Source organism: Amphiura filiformis, chromosome 5, assembly GCF_039555335.1.
Source record: "Amphiura filiformis chromosome 5, Afil_fr2py, whole genome shotgun sequence".
Classification (NCBI taxonomy): Eukaryota; Metazoa; Echinodermata; class Ophiuroidea; order Amphilepidida; family Amphiuridae; genus Amphiura; species Amphiura filiformis.
In genome coordinates this window covers 16,568,494-16,594,532 of record NC_092632.1, presented here as the reverse complement: position 1 = coordinate 16,594,532, position 26,039 = coordinate 16,568,494, and the positions used below count along the sequence as shown (strand labels likewise).

Genomic DNA, 26,039 nt, shown 5'->3' with positions numbered 1-26,039 from the left:
GTCGCATCGTAACTACTCAGCCAAGTTCTACTAGTCCCGATATAAGAACAACGGACACGCAAACTACACAAGATGTATTAACCGAAATTAGTGGAACTACGGAAGTCGTAACTGAAGGTATTCTCAAAGTTTTTCATCAATAGGCTAATTAGTAAAATGTATTTGTTATTTGAAATCTTTGAAACCACTATATACTTTATCGGAAACTATAGACTTTCCAAAAGCACAAGGCACATGCAATTAATTTTAATCTCCAATATTAGGACCGATGTGTGCATTCGAGGAGTTCAAGTGTGCCGACGGACAATGTATTTCAACAAGTTGGGTATGCGACGAATTTGTAGACTGTGCTGACGGTAGTGATGAAGATGAAGACCTCTGTGCTACGTGTCCATTTCAATTCATATGCACAAATGGCAGATGTACTGATATAGATAATGTTTGCGATGGAAGGAATCATTGTAGAGATAACAGCGATGAAGACCAAATTTGTGTCGGTTAGTAGATGTTTCTTTTATGTATATGTTTTATGTGTGTATTAAAGTTACTGCACTGTTTATATTCGCAAGATGTATGTGATTTATACCGGTCAAGAAAAGTATAGTTATTTTCAATTTTGCTTTATTCCAGATCTACCAGCCCCGTCCTTTGTAAATATTGAAGAAATGTCTTTCACACTTAGCTGGAATGAGCCGCCACCAGAATTAACAGGCGATAATCAACGCCAAATCACACAGTATGCTGTTACAGTAACGTCACCAGATAGTGGATCTTCACAAACTGTCTACGTTACTGCTAAAGAAGGTTCAGAATATACAATAACAGGGTTAACCCCAGGAACAATATATGATATTGATATTGATGCTGTTATAAACACCGATGGGCAAGGAGAGTTAGTCTATGATATTGGAACATCTCAGCAAAGCATTGAAACGAGTGAGTTGGATAAATTCTTACAACTGATCTGAATAATCAGCATTTAGCTCCAAATTGCCCTGAATATCTTCATGCGCCTTGGAATTTGAAAAAAGGACAGGTGCTTAAAATTTATTCAAAAACAATGATCTTAGACTTTTATGAGAATAATTGGCACATGTAGTTCCAAGTTATCGAAATTCTTTAGAACTTTTTGATAAAAAAAGGAAAGATACTAAGGCGGGAAATACAAAACCAAAATGATTAATAATTATTAAGAAGATGACGACGTTTAAAATATACAATATGTTGTTAACTTCCTCCTAGTTTCCATGGGAACCACACAAGTAAGTGCCACCAGCCCCGAAATGAGAACAACGGACAGAAAAACAACAGAAGATGTAACAACTGTAATAAGTAGAAGTACGGAAGTCGTAACTGAAGGTATTTTCATGTATTTTCATCTGTAACTATTGCATGGATACTGCAAGTCCTAAAATATGTCTTTGTATCATTTGAAATTGCTTGATTGTCATGTCTTATTCTGCTGGCCCAATTTTAAAGACACTTTGGAAGAGATAGCGCTTAATTATTTTATGTCATTAATTATTTTGCAAGTAGAATTATGTATATCATTCAATCAGTCTTTATTAATCACATCATAAAAAAAAAGTTATTGTACATTTTCATACCATGTCTTAAATGTGTCTATAGAACCATGTCTGTGTTTGGTACACTACGAAAAACTAAAATTTAAAGATATAAATCATTCTTTACATCCAAGCTCGCATCGTAACTACTCAAACAAGTTCTACCAGTTCCGATATAAAAACAACGGACACTCAAACTATACAAGATGGAACAACCGAAATAAGTGGAACTACGGAAGTCGTAACTGAAGGTAACGCGTTGAAGCAATTCGTGTGCTACATTTGATACTTTGTTTAATCATACGTTCCTTTTATACCTTTTAGAGGAAAGAAGAGCTACGGCTATTTGGTAAAATGTCATAAAAGATCTATAATATTTATTTGTTTATTTGTTATTTGAAATCTTTGAAACCACCATATACTTGATGTAGGTGCCACAGAATCTGAAACCACTTAAAATGGACTTTCAAAAAGCATTCCAAGACACATGCAATTTTTTTTATCTCAAATTTCTTTTAACGCTTAGGACCGACGTGTGCATTCGAGGAGTTCAAGTGTACCGACGGACAATGTATTTCAACAAGTTGGGTATGTGACGAATTTGTAGACTGTGCTGACGGTAGTGATGAAGATGAAGACCTCTGTGCTGCGTGTCCATTTCAATTCATATGCACAAATGGCAGATGTACTGATATAGATAATGTTTGCGACGGAAGGAATCATTGTAGAGATAACAGCGATGAAGACCAAATTTGTGTCGGTTAGTAGATGTTTCTTTTATGTAAATGTTTTATGTGTGTGTTAAAGTTACTGCACTGTTTATATTCGCAAGATGTATGTGATTTATGCCGATCAAGAAAGGTGCTTTTATTTCCAATTTTACTTTATTCCAGATCTACCATCCCCGTCCTTTGTAAATATTGAAGAAATGTCTTTCACACTAAGCTGGAATGAACCTCCGCCAGAATTAACAGGAGATAATCAACGTCAAATCACACAATATGCTGTTACAGTAGCGCCACAAGATGGTGGACCTTCTCAAACTGTCTACGTTCCTGCTGAAGAAGGTTCAGAATATACAATAACAGGGTTAACCCCAGGAACAATATATGATATTGAAATTGATGCTGTTATAAACACCGATGGGCAAGGAGAGTTAGTCTATGATATTGGAACATCTCCGCAAACCATTGAAACGAGTAAGTTGGATAAATTCTTACAACAGATCTAAATAATGAACAGATTAGCTCGAAATTAATCAATGTTGCCCTGAATATCTTCATGCGAAATGGATTTAAAGAAAGGGACAGGACTCTTAAGATATATTAAAAAACAATTGATCACAGACCTTCATGAGAATAATTGTCACATGTTGTTCCAAGTTATTAAAGATCTTTAGAACATTTTGATAAAAAGGTAAAAAGCGCCCGTCATACTTTCCTGCCGCTTGCCGCTGCGGCAAGCAGCAGGGCGTTTCAACCAATGACAAGCCTTTATTGTGTCCGTTTGTCTGCAATGCGCGTGCGCCACGCCGCTCAGCGGCAAGCGGCAGGGTAGTATGAAACCAGCATAAGGCGTGATATAGAAAATCAAATTTGATTAAAAGTTAGTAAGGAGGTGACGACGTTTAAAATATGCAATATGTTGTTAACTTCCTCCTAGTTTCCATCGGAACCACACAAGTAAGTGCCACCAGCCCCGAAATGAGAACAACGGGCAGGAAAACAACAGAAGATATAACAACTGAAATAAGTGGAAGTACGGAAGTCGTAACTGAAGGTATTTTCATGTATTTTCATCAATAACTATTGCATGGATACTCTCTCTCTAGGTGCCATATCCTAAGACGTTGGCGATCATGTCATGCCACAATTCTCTGTTATAAGTAGGCATATCACCTCAAAAATAATCGCAGCAGAAACACGTTATTTAATGTTCCTACATTATTGAGCTTTATTAAAGCATCAAAAAAAAACCAGAATTGAAATCGGTCAATGCATTGTGATGTAGTGTCAATTTAAAGATGCTCGCAGATGGAATGAAATCCTGCCACAAATGGCTGTAATGACAAAATTGGCACATTTCGAGATTTTGAAGGTATATTTGGACGCTTGCTTGAAAAAGCAGCGTTAATTTAAGTATCACATGTTAAATGCCTATCTTTCCTGACTTCGTTACAGAAAACAAAATTAAAAAATCTATCATTGAATAATCATAATAAATTAACCAAATATACTATTTTAGCAATTTCGGCCAATCTGCAGACAAATTAAATCTCAAAAAATGACTAAGTTCAGCTAATTAATATGCAAAATTGATGCCAATAGAAAACCGTACATGATATAAAGGTGCGGTTTTTTTTGCACACATATGTATACAACGTTCTTTCAATTGATAACAAAAAATACACAAAAAGTAATTAATTATGCAACTTAGGTAATTACAGTTAATTATGTATTTATGATATTATTATGCAAATTAGGCATGAGTAATTTTAGGTTTTTTTTCAATATTTAATGAACGTCTGTTCATTCATCATAATTTTTTTAAGTATGATCCTGTTATGAGGTTGAATAAATGAACTGCAGTTAATTATTTAAAAACAATACAAAAAAATAAAAAGTTTGACATTTTGACGGTGTCTAGAATATAATTTTCATTTTTACTGTAAACATGGTATGTGTCACCATTACTCAAAGCTAAGTCCGAAAAGTAAAAATTAAAATTCAGTTGCAATGAGACTTTAAATTAACATTTTGTCATCTGGATTAACATGGGATAATCGGTAAAGTGAACAGCAATTTTACTGTACCGCGTATACAAAAATAGTATGGCCTTGGACACACACAATGGCTTAGAGCTATTGTGGTTTGGAAAATTACTCCCTAAAAAAAACATTGATTAATGTTTTGCTTCAACTGGTTTTAGGGAAGTGTTTCATTTGCTGTCGACGGAATTAATTTACATGCTAAGAAAGATTAGTATTTCAGCTAAATGGTGGTAGTTCCTTTACTTCAACAGGCCTATATTTACTGATTTATGAGCGATCTTCAAAAATCCTTAAAAACAGGCAGTAGCTCTTAAACAAAACAATTTTTTAATTTTTGAGGACCCGATGTTAGCCTCGGAAAGGCTTCACACATCATATATTAAAAATTTAAACAATTTGGATAAATGAAGCATATGAAGAAATTCATTTATCGACATGGATGTTTTCTAAAATTGGCCAAATTTGAAGCGCGCCCTTTTCAATTCACTGTTATGCTTGCATGCACAGTGTAGCAGAATTATTGTGCAGCCACTGTGACATACCTATTATAAGCCATCTCCAGAAGCTCTGTCGCTTTATGTTCAGCTCTCCTTTCTTTTAGCCAATCTTTCAGATTTGATAACCACATCACTCTCTTCCTGCCTCTGCTCCTTGTTCCTTCTATTCTTCCTGTCAATACTAGGTTCTCGAAACCATCCTTTCTAAGGATATGACCAAGGAATTTGAGCTGCTTAACTCTGATTTCACGTAACAGCTTCCTGTTCACATTCGCTCTTCTTAGGATATCGTCATTAGACACTTTATCAGTCCACGGGATCTTCATCATTCTTCTAAGGAACCACATCGCGCAGCTCTCCAATCTTCTTTTAATGTCTGTTGTTATTGACCATGCTTCACTTCCATACATTAATACAGGGACGACATATCAGTTGAGTACCCGAATTCTGGTCTCTATACTGAGGGCACTGTTTTTTAGGATCTTGTCTAACTTTGAGAACGCAGACTTAGCCAGTGCAATCCTTCTCTTAATCTCCTTAATACATCTGGCATCTTCTGTGATTAGACTGCCAAGGTAGTTGAAGGAGGAAACTTGCTTAATTCTTTGATCTTTCACCTTCAATATGCATGTTGGGCTTTCAGTCTTTGATACCACCATACATTCTGTCTTCTTGCAATTTAACGATAAACCTTTCCTCTCACTTTCCTGAACCACCACATCAAGAAGCCTTTGCAGATCCTCCTCAGACTCAGCTAATAGGACAGTGTCATCTGCATATCTTATGTTCGTGATGTTATGTCCACCTATACTGAGACCATTTTCCTTTTCTAGCTCCCTTAGAATCAGCTCACTGTAATAATTGAAGAGATCTGGTGACATCACACATCCCTGTCTGACTCCTCTCTTAATGCTTCTACAAAGCCGAACTGCTCTTTACCAATCTCAGGTTTTATTCTACTTCTTGCACGGAGTAACAGGATTCTTAGAATTATCTTTGTAACATGGCTCATAAGGCTAATTGTACGGTGTTGTTCACAATCCACAGCGCCAGGTTTCTTGGGAAGAGCAATAAAGATTGATTTGCTCAGGTCTTCCGGAAATATCCCATCATCATACATTCTGTTGATGACTCCTGTCAGTTTCTCAATTCCATAACCCTCTAATGCTTCAATCATTTCAACAACTATTCCTTCTGGCCCAGCAGCCTTATTTCTGCTCATCATTTTTATAGCTGATCGAACCTCTGACTGCAATATCTTTGGACCCTCAATAGAATCGGGAAAGCTTGGCAAACCATCCCTTACATCGTGAAATAACTCCCCAACATATTCAATCCATCTTTTCATTACATCATCTTTCCCAACCAGCATATTACCATTCTTTGCCTTGATGCACCCAGAGCTTGAACAGCCTGATTTCCTGCCTGAGATCTCATTTATCCTCTGGTACACATTCCGATTCTGTCCAAATTGACTCTCAATTTTGGCACATTCACTATTCAGCCAGGTCTCTTTGGCCTCCTTGCAACGTTTCTTTACTTACCTGTCCAACTCTCTATATTCTTTCAAATCCCTGTCCATGATCTTTTGCCTGTCTCTCATCATTGATAGAATTTCTTCTGTCATCCACTTGCTTTTACTTTCTCTCTTCTTCTTTGGCAGGCATTCCTCTGCTGTTTCAACCAAGATATCCCTCATCGATTCCCATGTCATCTCTTCTCCTTCGTCTGTAAGTTGCTCAAACCTGTTCTCCACTTTGATGGAATACTCCATTCGGATCTCTGGTTTCTTCAGCTGTTCAAAATCTACCTTCTTCATACTGGTATGGATACTAAAAGTCCTAAAATATATCTTTGTATCATTTTGAAATTGTTTGATTGTCATGTCTTATTCTACTGCCCCAATTTTAAAGACATTTTGGAAGAGATAGCGCTCAATTATTTAATTTCATTAGTTATTTTGCAAGTAAATATTATTATGTATTTTTGAGGGGATGTGTTTCAAGTTTTTTATAGTTATTGTACATTTTCTTACCATGTCTTAAAAGTGCCTATAGAACTATGTCTGTGTTTGGTACACTACGTAAAACTAAAATTTAAAAATATATATCATTCTCTACTTCCTAGGTCGCATCGTAACTACTCAACCAAGTTCTACCAGTCCCGATATTAGAACCATGGACACGCAAACTACACAAGATGTATCAACCGAAATAAGTGGAACTACAGAAGTCGTAACTGAAGGTATTCTCAAAGTTTTTCATCAATAGGCTTATTGGTATAATGTCATAAAAGGTCTATAATATGTATTTTGTTATATTTGAAACCACGATATACTTTATGTAAGTGCAACGGAATCTGAAAGCACTTAAAATGGACTTTCCAAAAACATTCCAGACACATGCAATTTTTTTATTCTCCCATTTCTTTTGACGCTTAGGACCGACGTGTGCATTCGAGGAGTTCAAGTGTACCAACGGGCAATGTATTTCAACAAGTTGGGTATGCGACGAATTTGTAGACTGTGTTGACGGTAGTGATGAAGATGAAGGCCTCTGTGCTACGTGTCCATTTCAATTCATATGCACAAATGGCAGATGTACTGATATATATAATGTTTGCGATGGAAGAAATCATTGTAGAGATAACAGCGATGAAGACCAAATTTGTGTCGGTATGTTTCTTTCATGTAAATGTTTTGTGTGTATATTAAAGTAACTTCACTGTTTATATTCCCAAGATGTTTGTGATTTATGCCGGTCAAGAAAATTGCTTTTATTTCCAATTTTATTTTATTCCAGATCTACCATCCCCGTCCTTTGTAAATATTGAAGAAATGTCTTTCACACTTATCTGGGATGAGCCTCCACCAGAATTAACAGGCGATAATCAACGTCAAATCACACAGTATGCTGTAACAGTAACGCCACAAGATGGTGGACCTTCTCAAACTGTCTATGTTCCGGCTGAAGAAGGTTCAGAATATACAATAACAGGGTTAACTCCAGGAACAACATATGATGTTTATATTGGTGCTGTAATAAATACGGATGGTCAAGGAGAGTTAGTCTATGGTATTGGAACATCTCCACAGAGTGTTAATACGAGTAAGTTCTTATTTCAAGTAATTTTTGAGTAGAGTTGGCAAAAGTAAAAAAATAGATTTTGCTTATACCTTTTGGGGTTGAAGTACTTTTGTAGCATGTTACAAGTTTTGCTTGTTGTCATGACAACAGGCAATTCTTATTTTGACTGGCTGATTACAGCAATACATAACACAAAACCAAATGTAACATGAAATATTGGTTTAAATATCACATTGTTCAAAAATTTTCCAAAATGATATAAAAATTATTTTTCAAAAAATGTCTAAATTTCTTCGTAACGTATTGTAACGTTACGTATTGCCGCAATTACCCAGCCAACTTCTTCACTGTTTCACCCTGAAATTGACTGAAAACTGCATAAAACTAAGAATCGCCTGCTAACATGCCAACCTACTCAAAACTCACCTGAACGTACTAGAAGTGACATAAATGTAGTTCTCAATATCTTGTTGCATCATTGAAAGGTAGATTTTAGGAAAAATCATTTTTACTAAAATAATGACAACATTCATTCGAAACCTAGTGAAAACATGAAGATATTTTAATTTTCAAGTCATTTACTTCATCATAGAAAACAATTTGTCTGCAGCAGAATATTACATTGGTTGGTATTATGTGGTCATTGTTTTTTTATCGCAATTGTAAAAAATCCCAGAAACTTTACGAGTCCATAATAATATAATAACGTCTTGACTATGAAATATATCATTTATTTTCGTCTAGATCTCATAGCGACCACACAACCAATCACTACTAGTCCTAAATTAAAAACAACAGACGATGGATCTACACAATATGTAACAACCAAAGCAACCGAAGTTGTAACTGAAGGTATTTTTGAGAGCTTGTCATGAATAACTTGTGCATGTAATACAACTCCATGAACCATGTTTTTTATTTGAAAATATTTTGCCCATTGCTCTAAAGGTTCAATTTAAAGAGACTGCTCTAGATTATCATTTGATGGTTTACTTACATTTCATTCCATTCAAAAGAATGTATGTGTTTACATGTGAATGTTTTTCAAGGATTGATTTCATAGTTATTTTAAAACTATTTTCGATAATTTTTCAACTTTATAGTATCCTGCTTTTACCCAATTAAGAGCGATATAATCTTAACACGCGTAAAACGAATATTATCTCAGCTTTCAAATATCTTATTTTAAAATATTCAATTTAAATCGTTTTATTGCACTTTTTCTGATATTTGAAGAAGGTTTACGAGCGAATATAAACTGAGCTCAAAAAAACTTATAATTTTGCACAAGGTCATAGCTTGAAATCCTGTTCATCAAATTGAACCAAACTTACACACAGGTTTACTTCAATACTCTACTTTTAACACATGTCAGTAACCAAGTAGTTATCCAACTGACACAACAGCAAAAGTAATCCTGTGTGTAATTTTGGTTCATTTTGATTGACAGTATTTTAAGATATGACCTTGTGATTCACAAGTTGTAAAAAAATATAAGTTTCTTTTGAGCTCAGTTTAGAATGACATTAATGTATGACTACGTTATTCACTTATATCTAGTTCGTACTGGAACCACACAACCAGATGTTACCAGTCCCGAAATAAGAACAACAGACGTGAAAACTACACAAGATGTAACAACAGATATAAGTGGAATAAGTGAAGGTATTTTCAGTCTGTTAAATTTTAACAATATTATGCTAATTGATAAGCCACAAATATGTAATACTCTTTTCCATCGGAAATCTTTGAAGGCCTTATTTCATAAACTGCGTAGAAATAATGCGTTCAATAATGGTGCGTCCATTAATCCTCATTATGCCTACTTGAATAGATTTGGCTGATCTCAGAATCTTGATCATACCAAATGGCATCATTTTTCCAAAACTATTGACAATTAAAATTTGAATATTCAAGTCATTAAATTATAGAGAAAGTTTTGTGCATATAGTGGTCTTAGTTATTGTATTGTTATTTATTTCAAATTGGAAATGCACTGCATTAGATTTAAGGGTACTTAAATTATAACAAGTGTATTGGTTGTTATTTGAAGACATTTCACTAGTGGTTTGGAATGAAACAACGTCTTAATATGATATATCTTTCACGTTCTTCTAGTCTCCTTGAGAACCACACAAGCAAGTTCTACCAGCTCTGAAATAAGAACAACGGGTAGGCAAACTACACAAGATATAACAACAATTGGTGGAACTACGGAAAACGTAACTGAAGGTACTTTCAGATTTTTTTTTCATCAATAATGAGTTGGTGTATGCTATTTATATAGCATTTGGTAATTAACGTTTCATATATTCCTCGTTCTATTATTACACGTTTTATCATCATCATTATTATTATTATCATTATTATTATTATTATTATTATTATTATTATTATTATTATTATTATTATTATTATTATTATTATTATTGTTATTATTATTATAATAATAATTATTATTATTGTTATTATAATAATTAATAATTATTATTATTATTTTTATTATTATTATTAGTAGTAGTAGTAGTAGTAGTAGTAGTAGTAGTAGTAGTAATAATAGTATTATTATTATTATTATTATTATTATTATTATTATTATTATTATTATTATTATTATTATTATTATTATTATTATTGTTGTTGTTGTTAGTATTACATGTATTATGTTATTTATACAAACATCGTTTAAATGACCCAAATTAACGTTCAGAGTATTGCTATTTTATGTTCTACGTTTAGGACCCACGTGTGCACCTGATGAGTTCAGGTGTACCGATGGACCGTGCATCCCAACAAGCTGGGTATGTGAAGGATTTAAAGACTGTGCTGACGGTAGTGATGAGGATGAAGACTTTTGTGCTACGTGTCCATTTCAATTCATCTGCACAAATGGCAGATGTACAACTACAGATAATGTTTGCGATGGAAGAAATCATTGCCGAGATAACAGCGACGAAAACCAAATTTGTGTCGGTACGTTCTCATTGTTGCTTTTTATGTAAAGGTGTTTCGTCCATCGAAAATAATGCCTTCATTCACTCAGTTTGAGCGCAAATATCATCACTAATTTTCAACACTATCATTTGGTCCAGATCTACCTCCTCCGTCCTTCATAAATATTGCCGACACGACTTTCACAGTAAGGTGGGAGGATCCTCCACCACAACTATCAGGTGATATTCAGCGTCAAATCACACAATATGCTGTCACAGTAACGCCACAAGATGGTGGACCTTCACAAACTGTTTATGTTCCTGCTGAAGTAAGTTCAGAATATACAATAACAGGGTTGATGCCAGGAACAACATATAACGTAGATATTGGTGCCGTTATAAATACTGATGGTCAGGGCGAGTTAGTCTATGATATTGGAACATCTCCACAAAGAATTGAAACGAGTGAGTTTGATAAATTCTTACAAATAATGTATATAATCAACTTTTAGCTCAAAATTAATAATGTTGTCTTGAATATTTTCATACGTCTTAGAATTTGAGAATGGGACAGGTGCTTAAGTTGTTATGTATACTTTTCTTTGGTTATCGGGCAATAAATGGTATGTTATATTTATACCATTTGGAGCATTTATAAAGGTTTTCAATCTAATTTCATACACTCTTTGATAGTGATAGTGAGAATCAGAGCCTCCGTTAGTAAATACTAGCCGTTCATAAATATTGTATAATTGCCCATAATTGCACGGCCGCGAACTCTGCGTAGTACGCGCGGTGCTTTCGGACGCGTTCATTTTTCTTGCGGGTGGATGCATTTATATTTGTTTGCCTTTTCCAATATTTTTAGTGACAATTTTGTTATAAAAATAGCAAAAATCACGAGATTTTGTTCTCGTGTATGAAATAGTTAATAAATGTGTATCACTTATTGCTCGATAAATTGTACAAAATAATGCACTTGTACAGAGATTTGATGCGTCTAATGCACTCCCCTTCGAGGCTCGTGCATTAGACGCATCAACATCTCCAGTAGACTTCGGTTGTATATATAAATGCGCTTTTATAAATGCGCACGTGACCAGATGGCCAGCGCCATATTTGCATTACATCACTGTCAATCACTGAAATGGCGACCATTGAAGGAGTGGCTACAGTTGTGACCTTGTTTCGTGGCTAGCACTGGCAAGGAACATTGGCTGGAGGTTCGATGCTATAAATTTGCAAGGATAAATCATGGATATCAAAGGATCATGATTATTGCACAGCACCCCATGTACAAACATAACTAATGTTTATTTATTTATTTATATTTATTTATTTATTTATTTATTTATTTATTTATTTATTTATTTATTTATTTATTTATTTATTTATGCGACGAAAATGAAAACCCTGTTCTATTTTGAACAAATTGGGAAACAAATTTTTCCTGTACAAATGAATGCCGACCCCAAAGTTGGGTAATTTCAGGACAATTTTTTTGTATTTTCTCAAATTGAAATTTATTTACAGATTTTTGTGATTTTTTGGGTTATTTAAAAAAAAAATTAAAAATACCAACCGACCGACCGACCCTACTTGAAAGAACAGGGTTTCTCTCTTTCTCGCCTTACTTATAATTTTATAAATATTATTTGTCCCCCCTTCCCCAAAACCACCCCTCCCCCTTTACACTCATAAATTAATTGTTTTTTGCTAACTTTCCCCTTCCGTGTAAAGTAAAACTTTATAAGCCGGTTGAATCAAACTGAACAAAATTGACGTATACAATTACAATATACCATAACAATAATGTGTATGACGAGAGATCTAACTTACTAGCTGAAAAACCTCAAACCATGCATCACATACGTGATTGTACGTCATATTGTCATATAACGTATGAGCGTGATGTATAGTATACGAGTCTTCCTCAACATCTTCCAGCCGGGATGATTAGATCATGTACAGTCATCTACGTGTTTATACTCTAAATTGTACGTCAAAGGGTGACAAAGGGTGTACTGATTACCGATTTAGCATGGGGACACAAAAGGTGCTTAAAAACACATTTTGAATTTGTTTTTTGTCCATTTGCGAGCGAATGAGTAAATTAGAATTGAGGAGGTCGGGCGGGGACATCTAGCCTAGTTTGAGAGGGTCATTATACCGAAAAGGGCTAAAGTTATAGTTTCCTCAATTTACGTTATAATTAGAGTTAAAATTAGGGTCAGAGTTATGTTCATTGGCGGCTCTACGGGGGATACTTATCTTGACTCCCAAATAAATAAATCCATGACCCCTTCCTTCCGAAGAAAATGACAGCCCCTAAGTTCCCTACGTGCAAACATTATCAAATAACATCATCGGCAGCTACCCAGTTCTGACCTTAATGCCAGTAAGAATCACATTTCGTCATCAATATGGCACGCCCATTTAGCACGGAAATAATGAAATATAACTTTTTAAATCAGCTATATCTAGCTTTTCCGTCATAAATTTTGTTTTTTCCGTAATGGAAAATCCAAATAAAGAGTTTATGTTTCGGGTCAAATTATTTTGCCCTTTGCGATCAATGCCACTGTTTTGCAAAACCAATTTTCCTTGTAACCTGTCATTTTTGCCTATACTTTTGCGTGTGGAATTTGTGCACATCCGGGTACCTTACATCGTTGAACACGGTATGGCGACTTGTAGATGTCACGTGCGCATTTATAAATGCGCATTTATATATATACCCGAAGTCCACTGATCTCAGTACGAGTGCATTATTTTGTACAATTTCACTCCCAACAAGTGGTACGCATTTATTAACCTATAAATATTCTAAATTTCTATTGGAGGCTGGTTTGACAAAAACATGCAATCTTTTTCGTACAATTAGTTTCCGCAATGACAACAGAAGCAAGTATTACGGATGTGTCAATAACGGAAAGTAGCACTTTACAAGTGGTAACAAACGAAACAAGTACCACAGAAACAGATATAGCAACGTCCAAAATAGGATCTACGGGAAGGATTGACCTTACGACAAGTACTGGTGATGTGACAACTGGTGAAACTTTAACAACTGGTGGCTATAAGACTACAAATTCTGCAACGACAACTATTGGTGAGTGACTTAAAGTAATGGTTTGAAGTATACCATTAAAAATGTGTAATAGAAATTTTAATAAATCAGAGGGAGTTAATAGTAATGCCCTGCATGTATTTGATTAATTACACCACCATTTTCAAAACGTTGATGCAATATTGTAGGGCAAGTGGAATTACAACCCGATTTTAGAATATGTACCCTAGGTCTAGACAATAGGCGCCATTGGCGGACATTTTGCTTCTTACATGATATTTATAAGTGTTGTAATACTTATCTAAAAATATATTTGTTAACATTTCAAATTATAAGTTAAGTATACAATAGTATTTTGTAATGAATCAATGGAATATGATGGTGATTTTTAGATATTATTATGCTTGGTAGAATTAGACCGTCTGACCAGCTAGTATTCTCCTCCGCCGTTAGTGTGGTTCCATTCACTCCACATGGTGAGTGGAATGACACCGTCGTGCCGCGAAGGCGGAGGAGAGCTATAGTTGACAAACACGCATGCGTTAGTAGTGTGTATTTTAAGTTATTAAAGCCATATTATAACATTTCTGTAAAAATAGATTAGTATTTATTTTCCATAAAATGTTAGCTTTTACTGTCAGATATGTCCCCTTTTAATTTTGAGCCGAACAAGTGAGGTAAAGCATAGAAAATTGTAATTTACTACTAGCGCCCATGCATGTTATTACGGTACGATCCTCGGGGTGTGTTTGTATGTGTATCCCGCACGCCGTGTACGTACTGTGCATACGTGTTCGACTAATATTTCCATCGTAATAATAAAACGCCGGTTCCATCGTTTTATTCAAAATCTCGGATTTTGACACAACTACCGCACCTAAATTCTTGATTTTTGCAGAGTATCTTTATTGACTAAAGTACATTACAATCGTGTAAAACCAGAATTTAAAATTTTTTTGAGGGTGTTCTCCTCAGCAAATGTTATAATATAGCTTTAATTGTTTGTAACCACTCACGCGACATTGCCCCTATAAACTCCCATTCTCCTGGTTACATCATTACGAAGGCTGCAAGAATCGTAAAGAAATAAAAGAAATAAAAGGAGATTACTGGAAATATGCTGTACATCATTCATGGCGTTATAATATCCACACATCATTCTACTTTCACACTATAGGTGACAAGTTCTGCTTCACATGTACATAACTCTTGGAGGTGTCAAAACCTCTGTTAATTAAAAGTGTTGGCTGATGGTAAAAATATTGTATTGTTATCAGACATTTATCTTAACTAGAAAATAGAGCAGTGATATAAAAGGAACACAAGAATGTTTTTTCACTCCACTACGCACGCAAACCGTGAATGGCTAACACGGCTATTAAAAAAGCAGATCACAGTGTATTGTGCATATAGCTTTATGGTAGTTTTGTTTAGAATCCATGTATAAGATATATAAAAATCAACTGTGTATCCTAGAAGCTGATGATAAAACTTTAACAAGAGATATTTCACATCAACAATACTTTTTATATTTTATTTTTCAATCCAGATATTCAGGTGTGCGTAAGCCAACCGTGCCAAAATGGTGGCACATGTTATAATGATGGACAGGGGGAATACTCCTGTGCTTGCAATGACGGCTTTACAGGACAAAATTGTGGACAATGTAGGTTTTATATGTATAATTATTATGTTACGTACTACTGAAAATGCAGATGTCGTGAAAATCAACTTATCATTTTAATCTTGATGTGCTTTTAAAGTACAATCTGCAAAATAATGTGGTAATCGAACAATGAACATGACGGCATCCAATTTATCATGTTTATGAGGCAATTTACGTATGTATTTCTACTAGTGGCCTTTCTTACTCAAATTATGGCTGAATCGATATTAACTTACGCGAATGCAGTTCACAAAGTGGACTTGCAGATTTACGCCTGCGCTCAATGACGGCATATAATAGACCCAAATTCGTGTCTGCGTTTAATGACGGCATATATACACGCAGGTAAATGTTAGAAAACAACAACAAAATAATATTCAAACTAGATTTATGCGACCCTTTTAATTTAGACGTACTGGTTTGTGGAAGCATGCCGTGTCAAAATGGTGGTACATGTTTTGATGGACCAGGACAATATGCATGTCTGTGCGCAGAAGGATTTATAGGAAATAACTGCGAAATAGGTAAGTTACAGTTAAAGTAATCATATTTCACGTATACAAATTGCGTCAAAAGAAGTATGATATCCGTCTTGTGTACTCTCTTCTTTCCTTAAAAGAGTTTCCAAAAAGTGTTTGATAAAAACAAACACTATTCTACAACGAAACCGTGTTTCTCTGTTAAAATTTGATTTGTAATCGAGAGACATTGACAATATCTTACAAATAAATAAATCGGTGAGTCTAAAAGGAAACGCACACGCAAGTCACGCAGAGTCGCGTGGGTGATAATAAATGTTGAATTAACTAGAATTTATTTATTATAAGTAAAAAAAAAAAAAAAAAGCAATTGTGTATCCTAGAAGCTGACGGCAAAAATATATCAGCAATAGAAAAGAAAACGAGCAAGGTACATCAACTTGATGTGGGGAAACAAGTAAAATACAGACTAGACAATATGCAGGGGGGGCAAAACCAGCAAATGTAGGCATAGGAAGTAGGCAAAGTTCGATAGCCAAAAATTACCAGTTCAAAGGCTCACAAAAGTGCTAAATCTGCAAAAACAACAAGGATAAAGTAACCTGGAGCAGACAAACAAAACCAAACAGACAAAAAACAACCGACGTTTCGAGCAGATAAACTGTTCTTCTTCAGGGACAGACAACAAAATATAAAAGAACAACGAAAACTACATGCTGTAGTTTAAAAACAAATTCGAGTCAAAAACTGAAGGCAAGTTCAAATAGAACTCAGTAGCAAACAAGATAAGCTCAGAGCAAAATAAGCATGTCTTACTTCAATGAAGCACAGTTTACTACAGATTCTTTATCAGCAATACTTTCTTGTATTATATATTTAAATCCAGATATATTTGTGTGCTCAAGCCAACCGTGCCAGAATGGCGGGACATGTTATAATGATGGACAGGGTGAATACTTCTGTGCTTGCAATGACGGCTTTACGGGACAGAATTGTGGACAATGTAGGTTAAAATGAGTTTTTTCCTACAAAATTATCTTTCATTAGGTTGTGACGTCACTAAGTAGGTAATCCATGAAAAGATACTAAACAAATCAAGTGCGTTGAGTTAAAAAGTAGACAAGTAGGCAAATTTACGAACGCATTCATATGTTCACAAGCAGGTAAGTTCTGTCAACCTTAGACAACCGTAAATATGCGAAATTACTACTACTAGTATAAAAAAAATTATATGTATTTCCATTTGTGATTTAGACGTACAGGTTTGTGGAAGCATGCCTTGTCAAAATGGCGGTACATGTTTTGATGGACCAGGACAGTATGCATGTCTGTGCGCAGAAGGATATATGGGAAATAATTGTGAACTAGGTAAGTTATGAAATGTTGCAGGATTGTACTGCATCAAAGGATTGCTAACCGTCTGTTTGTCTTTTTTTAATTTTTTTTATTCGATTCTTTAAAATGCGACATTATGGGATAACCAGTAGCCAAGGATAAACAGTAGCCAGCAAGACGATGATCTCAGAGCTAAATACGTAACTGTCTTAAGGTGTCGCTCACCTTTTGCGCAGATTTTTAAAAATCATCAGGATCGGCAGGGTAAACTCAGAAAACAAAGTTCTCTGCATCTGACCCAGAAAATGAGCCAACTGTATATATTTAAGCGACTATGGTTCTTTTTTGAACACTTGATGAGTAGTAACTGCAACTGGCAGCGAGCGATATCCAGCGCTGCGCTGATCTTGAAGTTGCCTGTTGGTAGTTCTTCTGGAGGAATTTAGAAATACAAAACATTACTGAAAAAGGTGTAGTTCAGCAAGTCTTCATCGTATTCCTGTGTAATTTTGTCCTATCAATGATTTTAGGACCACCAGGGATACCCACCACGGTATCCACATCAAATTTAACATCATCTATGCCGCCATTACAAACTACACCAGATGTGCAAGCGGACGCAACAACAGTCTTTGAAACCACAACATCAGTCCCATACGAAACTACCAAATTATTAACATCATTATCATACACAACAGAACGTGAGTATACCAAAGTAATTTTCACAGTATAAGAGAGAAACATGATCGATCTTTCTCCGATAATTTGATTTGAATTGTCAGATTTGTTGCGTAAAGTTTAAGCAACAATTTTTTCGGCAAAATAACCAACTACCGATTTTTAACTTTAATTTGAAAAGTTTTTCTGGTAATGCGATATTTATAGTAAATTATGTTTGATTAACGCAACAAAAGATAAAGCAATGAAAATATCGATACAATATCTATGTAGAATAAATCACTGCACGCAGTCATAACAATAATGCACTTCATATTCGTACAAGGCTAGTCAGATGATCAGAATATAATACCAAATACGTGTAAGTCTTAAACCCACGGTACCTCCGTTCCTTGGGAGGTTATCTTTTTTTAAAGATTATTTGTTGATACATGTAAGTGAAAAAGAAAGAATGTCCATAAATGCATATTTGTGTATCCATACAAAACCACTGAATTCTTATGTTATTTATTTGCTCTGGTTCAGGTACTCCATTAATGCAAATAGCATCATTTGATATGATAACAACAAATTCTTTCCGGGCAAACTTTCCTAATCCACCGCCTGGAGGAGTTACATTAGAATTCTATTTCCTCAAACTCGTATCAGAAGATGGTGAGGAGGTTTTTCGAACCATTAGAGCTGTAGAAGGAGCATCATGGACATTTTTTAATCTACAGGAAGGTAGCACATACTCATTGGAGGTAGATGGAATTAATAGTGCGTTTTTACTAGTGGATTTAGGCTTACCACTTCAATATATCAGTACACGTGAGTTTTATTTTTACACTCTCTTATTCTAAAATTTTTCTAACAAACAAACAAACAAAAACTGTTAGGTGACATTCATTTACAAAATAAAAGTAACTTTATGAAGATGTAAGAATTCGGTCATACTTGGCGCACAATAGTTAATGATGATATAGAATGAGACTAAAAGCGTACCTTAAGAATCGATAAGCTTATTTTAAGTAACAGTGGAACATTAAGGCCATAATGGAGTGCGGCCTTTTGTCCTGCGTTTTGCCGTTCTAACAAGCGGAGTGACAATTTTGCCGTTGCGTGTTCATATTTTGCCTTGGCGTTTTCCGCAGTACGAAACGTTCATTATTTGAGCGGGAAAACACAGCCGAGACCCGAATCAAGCAGCGGGGATTCAAAAATCAATTGCAATTATCATGTGCTAGCCATGAAGTATTTTTAATAATTATAATGGTATCATTTTCCAATAGTTTCAGTGATACCATCTACTGTTGGTGCAACAACGGAGAGCGTTACAACAGTGGAGGCGGATACAACCACTCCTGTGAGAGGAACAATAAGTGGTAAGGTCGAACACATGCAATATGTTTCGACTATATTTATAAATACGCATGTGACCACATCCGCGCTGCCATAACAGCGTGTAGACAGTGAGTCTTGAATTGACATTCTACATAGCGGGTGATCATCCTGTACATTTGAATGCAAGGGTGGTAAACAACGCGAGAGTGTGTATCAAAATTGTCTATTTTGTTCAACAACCTTGTGATTACATTGTAAACATTTCCCGTCGAAAATATTTTTTCCGTCGTATTTATAAATAATGTATAGTCGAAGGCAGCTGACATGTGTAAGTTCAAATTTATTGTAGTGTTGTGATTTTCTTAAATTATGATAAATTAATATTTGTGTAATATCACATGTAATGTTTATTTGTCGTTTTTTCAAGTAACCCGAGAATCATATACAACAATGACTAATCCCGTGACAGAGAGAACTGAAACGATGTTTTCCACTGTACCTATAGACGTCGTCGTCACCACACAAGAAGCAGGTATTTGTTTACTTTATTATTTTGCAAGATTCGCAAAAACCAAGTAGAGTAATAAGAATTTCCGGAGCCGTAGTAATTCCCTGAAATCTTTATCATGTTACTGAAGACGGAATATATTGAAAATGTTTTGGGATTAAAGAGGAACATTCTTGAAATGGTCAAGTTGCCATCAGTAAAAGACAAGCAAACAAAGGAAACAAGATCAAAGCCGACTACTACTTTGTTTTATTGGTAGCCATGAAAAAGATCTTTATTTTGCGATTTTACAGACTTATTTTATCCACAAAATACAATACCGTACCATACCACAAGAAAAAAAATTGCTTTACCACCTTCGATATAATTGATCAAATATAATGACATTTTCCGACTCATACACATTATACTTTTAAATAAGGCACTTCTTTTCTTAATTGCGTATTTGTCTGCATTGTTGTTACCCAGGTTATAATGGGAGCAGTCTTCTCAGGACAAAGATCAGATAATCAAAGAACTATATTTAACATTGATATATCGTATATACACTTTCATTCTTTTCTTTTTGTGTGTGCGTATCTGTGTTGAGTGTGTTAGATACCATTTCGTACCTTCATGACAGCGGCTTTGAAACTGATCAATGTAATGTACGATTTAATTATGTCAAAGATTTTTGTGTGTTATGTATTAAAGAGAAAGCGCAGTAATTTTATAATGTATCCTAAAGATAATTTTTCAAGTTGTTTAAATATTGTTCATGCTATTTAGTGGGTCATGTGGTTCTGGAACTTTGAAGAAAAAAAAAAAAGCAGTTTCTTTGCTTATTTTTGCATATTGCCTATGCTTATAATTTTAAACAACTCCAACAAACAAAATACTAACATTTCGAAACTTACATATCGCCATCAGCCACTTACATTCTTGAAAATGTGTTTATTAGTATGGCATCAAATTTGTATAGAAAGAATCAAGGTTCATTATCCATATAATAATATTGTGCAACAGGGTGTAGTGAAAATGAAATCGCTTGTCTGGATACGGGAACCTGTCTACCAGCGTCTTACGAATGTGATGGAAACGTTGACTGTATAGACGAGAGTGACGAACAAGACTGCCCTGGTAAGCCCATCTTTTATTTGTTGCTTTCTCTTTATCAACATAAAGGAATTTTAACTTTCGTTATTTCTTAACATAACATGCATGCTAAATTATATTTTACGCACATTTAATTAGAAAAAGTATTACTAAAATGGCTGCAATTTCTCTCAATATTAAATTACTGCGCATATCCAAAATAATAATAAATATCGCTACAGCTTGCTTAATGTATATATATTTAAACACCAAAGTAGCAGACATTATGCACTATAACAATAATAACAATATAATAATAACGAAAACATGCACTAATATACGCGTCTAAAAATATTTATTATATATTGTTTTCAATACTTGTTTTCTCACATATTTGGAACAAAATATATTATCGCAATATTTTTTAGCTTGCCTTTATCTTTTCGGTAAAATTTGTGAATCAAAACGCCACCTACTGGGGCAAATAAGGTAAGGACAGAATAAGGAGAGACACATTCGTCCACGCCGGAATTTGCGATTTCTTGATACCTAAGATGTATTCTTTCACTTGAAAACTGGTAAAATACAATAATATTTCTTCCTATTTTTGTTTGATTTAAAATCATTATTTCACTCTTTTTAACTCTAAAAAGTAAATTGGCGGGAAAGAGTGAGTCTGGAATTCGTGAATGCGAAATATTGTGATTACGCACGCGATTCGCGTTGCGTGACGCGGCTCAACCCTTCGTCTATGTCCAACGCAAACAAGTCGCATTCGGTTACGGTATGTTGTTAACGACAGCAAATGTGTAAACAAAACAAAGATTATTAGATAATATTGTCACTTTGCATCCTAAACCTGTAGTGGAAAATTTAACTAAACTTACAGAGTTTCCCAAAACTGTGCGTATCATTCGTACAAAGGCATTTTGCATCATTCCGCAACGCTTGACATTGCCCATATACTATTTGTTCAAGAATGGGTAATCATAATATCCCTGTAAAATTGATTTGAATGTTAGGGCATAGGAAAATGAATCCGTGTATTATTCGTAACGAATTTGTGTCTGAATTCAAACCTATAATGTCATACCACTTGTAAAAACGCCACCTCTTGACGATTTCATAAATTATACAAAATATAACTGAATATTCATGTCTTTATGTGAATTTGCTCTGATAAATTAGATATGCCCGCCTGTTTAATGACTGTGTGTATTCGAAGGTAAATTTCTCGACGCCATTTAAAATTATAATCATAGTGCAGTGTAACTGCATGTTGGAGCTTACGTTCTTACGAACAAAATGGATATAATTTCGATTTTTTGGCAAATAGCACTTTTTGTGGGTTATAAACACCAACGGCACTACGTGTGTCTTTCGCTGGGTGTGTACATGGCAGTTTGAACAAAGACGTGTTTATATCTGAATGTGCAATATAGGTTGGTTGGAGTTTCTAATACAATATCGTTCCAGGTCTCTTAGGATCATTACAATGGAAAACTTAACATTTAGAAGCATTCTAACGCTTCTTGCAATAGCATTTGATTGTGTACAAATGGAACCTAGAGTGGAAGTTACCTCACCGGTGGATACAGTAACGGTGGATGGAATTTTGGCTATTCAATGCCAGATATGGGAGACACAAACTGAGTATGATGTAGATATAGTACGTACAATAGATGGACAATTTGAGCGCATTGTATCGGACGACGTTGTTGTATCATCGTCATTGTTATCTTCACGGACTTTTCTGGCAATTAGATCATTTACTGGTGGATCCACTGTGTATTTTGTGACTGTCATTGGTGTTTTGCTGTCTGATGGAGGAGAATATGGATGTGCAGTGAGCACAATGGCAGGAATTGGTGATTATAAGCTGCTCGCACAGGATTCCATTAATATTGAAATTAGTTCATTTCCCGGAGAAGGAAACCCTTTCTGCAGTAGTATTCCAGATGATCTAATTTACGAGGAAAAGACCAGGTTGGAATTTCTATGCTCATCTGATGAAGGTATTCCTCCCGTTGAGATACAGTGGGTAAGGGTTGGATTTACTGAACATTTTACGGTATTCAATTCCAATGAACATGATAAGTTGCACTCAAGACTAGTAATTGAAGCTGAAACTACGTACCAAAATGCTGTATTTGTCTGCGAAATGACAAGTCAAAGATTTCCTGACAGAAAGAGATCATGTCGTATTGGTCCTATAGCAATACGGCATATAGAAGAACCTAAAGGGTCCGCATTAACTACGCCAATTCCCCTTTTAGCAGGTGCTGAAACAAACTTACCATCAAATGAATGTAGGAATATTTGCGATTCTTCGTCGGGTACAGTATTTTATTTGACTGTGTCAACTTTTGCTGCAAGTATACTCTGCCTTCTTTTCATCATAACAACAGTTGTTATGTGTTGTAAATATAACAAAACGTCACATGAAGTAAGACAGCAACAACATAGACATGCACCTAGCCCTCCCAGCCGGGCAACGGATCCTAATTATGTGTCATTGCAAAGACGTCGTGAAGGTGAACGTGTGTATATGACTTTAGATGATCCAAATAATCCAGAAGGAAAAGTTCTACTACCACAAGAGGTGTTTGATGAATTTTACAACAGAACATTAAGTTTGCGGAAGAATTGATAGGATATAATAGGTAAATGATGGTATCTGGTTTCGACATGTTATATACATCATCATGTTATGTAAATTACTTGTTTAATGATTGTTTTACATTTTGTAATAATGGTACTTACATATAGGTATTGTGTGAAAACTGATTGGATCAATTAGTTCTCATTGGCTTAAATAATATTGTTTCAGTATGTATGCACTCGAATACCACTATCTACTGTCAAAAAGATGACATTTATTTTTCAAGTTTCATGGTATTTTATAAGTCGATGAGATTTAAAACAGAAATGTATTCTTTCTGAATTAAGTATAATTGGGTTGCCAACTAACCATGCGCAGATCTTCAGTTTCCTATGTATAGTTTGTTTACATTTTCACAAACAAGATCTGGTGGTGGAAATCAAATGCAGATTAACATATTTTGATGAAGCATTATGTCTCAATTTAAGATTTCAAATTAATTAAATAGTAAATTTTAACATATTAATTCTATATTACGTACAGGTATAATATTACGCGAGAATTCTAATATAAATACATAAAAATCATTCCCTTGATTACTTTGATGAAAATGTACAACATGGACGGTATAAACACAATCTTAGAAAAGGAAGAACGCCACCAAGAGGCAAATTTGTACTTTAATATTCATGAAAGTCATTAATATTAACGATCTCTACTTCCCGATATGTAAATTAACTCATGACGGGCAATTGTAATTTTCTCGACACCGTTACTCACATTTGTCACAAAGAAGAGATGATCATGCTGATACATATGCGTGGAGACGGATTTTTATTTAGCTTACTATGTTTATGATTGAATGTAAATGAAAATAGCAAATTCTTCAAAGCAAAACTCATTGCAATATAGGGAAGAACGAGAGGTGAAAGAATTCTAATAGTCACCATCAGGACGACGTATGTGTTCAAATATGACTGGTGCACCATACAATAGCACCGTGTAGTCTTAAAAATGGATCTGGGAACGCTTTGCATTTTGTTTACATTGATTTCTTGCTTCGTCTATTCTTCTGGATCGGAAACCACAGTTGAAGTAACCACACCTATTAATCCAGTGACCGTTGGTGCAATTTTGGCAATCCGATGTCAAGTATCGAATATGCAAGACGATTATGGCGTTATGATTGTACGCAGAGTAAACGGGCAAGTAGATCGTATTACAATGGGTGAAGTCATTTTGGCATCGCCGGTGGAATCGAGTGTTTTTCTCTCTGTTAGGCCCATTCCAGGTGGATCTAAAATATTTTTCCTGACAATGCTTGATGTTTCGTTAGTAGATGAAGGTCAATATTGGTGCACGGTATCAACAATATCTGATATCGGTGACACAGAGGTCATTGCACGGGATTCGGCTAATATTCAAATCCGAGCCTTCCCTGTTAAAGGTAACCCATCATGCAAGATTACTCCAAATGAAATTGTTTACCACAAAAATAGTGATCTGACACTATTATGCTCATCTGATGAGGGAATTCCTCCTGTTGAACTAAAATGGATTAGGCATGGATTTACCGATCGGTTCACAGTATTGAACTCCAATCAAGATGAGCATGTTTATTCAAGACTTGAAATAAAAGCGGACGTAATGTACCAAAATTCTGTATTTGTTTGTGAGATGACAAGCCACGCATTTCCGGATAACAAACGTTCATGTCGCATAGGACCAATAGCAATTCTCCAGGAAGATAAAACTCCGTCTAGTGGATCATTATCCCCAACGTTGAGTCCAAGAGGATTAGATATTTCAACTAACTCCGAAGATTCGCAAAATAATTTGTTGCCCAAGGAATGCATTAATGCCTGCGATAATGCATCTGATACAGTATTTTATTTAACTGTTTCTACAATCGCTGCAAGTATATTGTGTCTTATATTTATCATTACTACATCTATCATGTGCTGTAAGCATCATCAAAAGTCACGTGAAATTAGACAGCGACATAGATATGCACCCAGCCCTCCCAGCCGGGTAACAGACCCGAATTATGTGTCTTTACAAAGACGCAATGAGAATGAACGTGTCTACATGACTCTAGATGATCCAAACAATCCCGAAGGCAAAGTTCTGCTACCAAAAGAGGTATTTGACGAATTTTATAACAGAACGTTAAGTTTAAGGAAATCATAAAACGTTGTCAGGACCTTCTTATACATCATGTCTCGTATGCTATAATAATTATGTGTCGATGTTGTACGTACGCATTTGTAGCGTAGCGTTTGTTTAGCATAACGATCTATATACACGAAATAAGAACTAGGGCAATTTAAAGTGTTGTATTGGAAATAAAAACGATTTTAATACCAGCTGGAAAATATTTACGTCGCTTGCAACTTTTAATTTACCGATCTACAATTATTATACATGCCATTTTTTCCATGAAAATTCAAGTC

At 35.0% G+C, this 26,039-nt stretch overlaps 1 protein-coding gene across 9 annotated transcripts in view; it reads left to right on the top strand.

The window, feature by feature from the left end:
- The window catches only part of LOC140152729 (uncharacterized), a 124,897-nt gene that overhangs the window by 9,815 nt on the left and 89,043 nt on the right, over nt 1–26,039 (top strand). For 5 of the 9 annotated variants that reach the window (XM_072175203.1, XM_072175200.1, XM_072175201.1 and 2 more), the window contains exons 13-38: nt 1–117; nt 264–497; nt 631–936; nt 1,243–1,359; nt 1,700–1,816; nt 2,092–2,325; nt 2,459–2,764; nt 3,228–3,344; nt 6,960–7,076; nt 7,273–7,506; nt 7,634–7,939; nt 8,663–8,770; nt 9,479–9,583; nt 10,037–10,150; nt 10,658–10,891; nt 11,011–11,316; nt 13,736–13,963; nt 15,471–15,587; nt 15,998–16,111; nt 16,953–17,069; nt 17,321–17,434; nt 17,932–18,102; nt 18,605–18,889; nt 19,351–19,443; nt 19,830–19,934; nt 20,916–21,029. In XM_072175203.1, the coding sequence (XP_072031304.1) occupies nt 1–117; nt 264–497; nt 631–936; nt 1,243–1,359; nt 1,700–1,816; nt 2,092–2,325; nt 2,459–2,764; nt 3,228–3,344; nt 6,960–7,076; nt 7,273–7,506; nt 7,634–7,939; nt 8,663–8,770; nt 9,479–9,583; nt 10,037–10,150; nt 10,658–10,891; nt 11,011–11,316; nt 13,736–13,963; nt 15,471–15,587; nt 15,998–16,111; nt 16,953–17,069; nt 17,321–17,434; nt 17,932–18,102; nt 18,605–18,889; nt 19,351–19,443; nt 19,830–19,934; nt 20,916–21,029 (4,530 nt within the window). The remainder of the gene's footprint in view (nt 118–263; nt 498–630; nt 937–1,242; nt 1,360–1,699; nt 1,817–2,091; nt 2,326–2,458; nt 2,765–3,227; nt 3,345–6,959; nt 7,077–7,272; nt 7,507–7,633; nt 7,940–8,662; nt 8,771–9,478; nt 9,584–10,036; nt 10,151–10,657; nt 10,892–11,010; nt 11,317–13,735; nt 13,964–15,470; nt 15,588–15,997; nt 16,112–16,952; nt 17,070–17,320; nt 17,435–17,931; nt 18,103–18,604; nt 18,890–19,350; nt 19,444–19,829; nt 19,935–20,915; nt 21,030–26,039) is intronic. The other 4 variants (XM_072175202.1, XM_072175207.1, XM_072175205.1 and 1 more) reach the window with 4 other exon arrangements.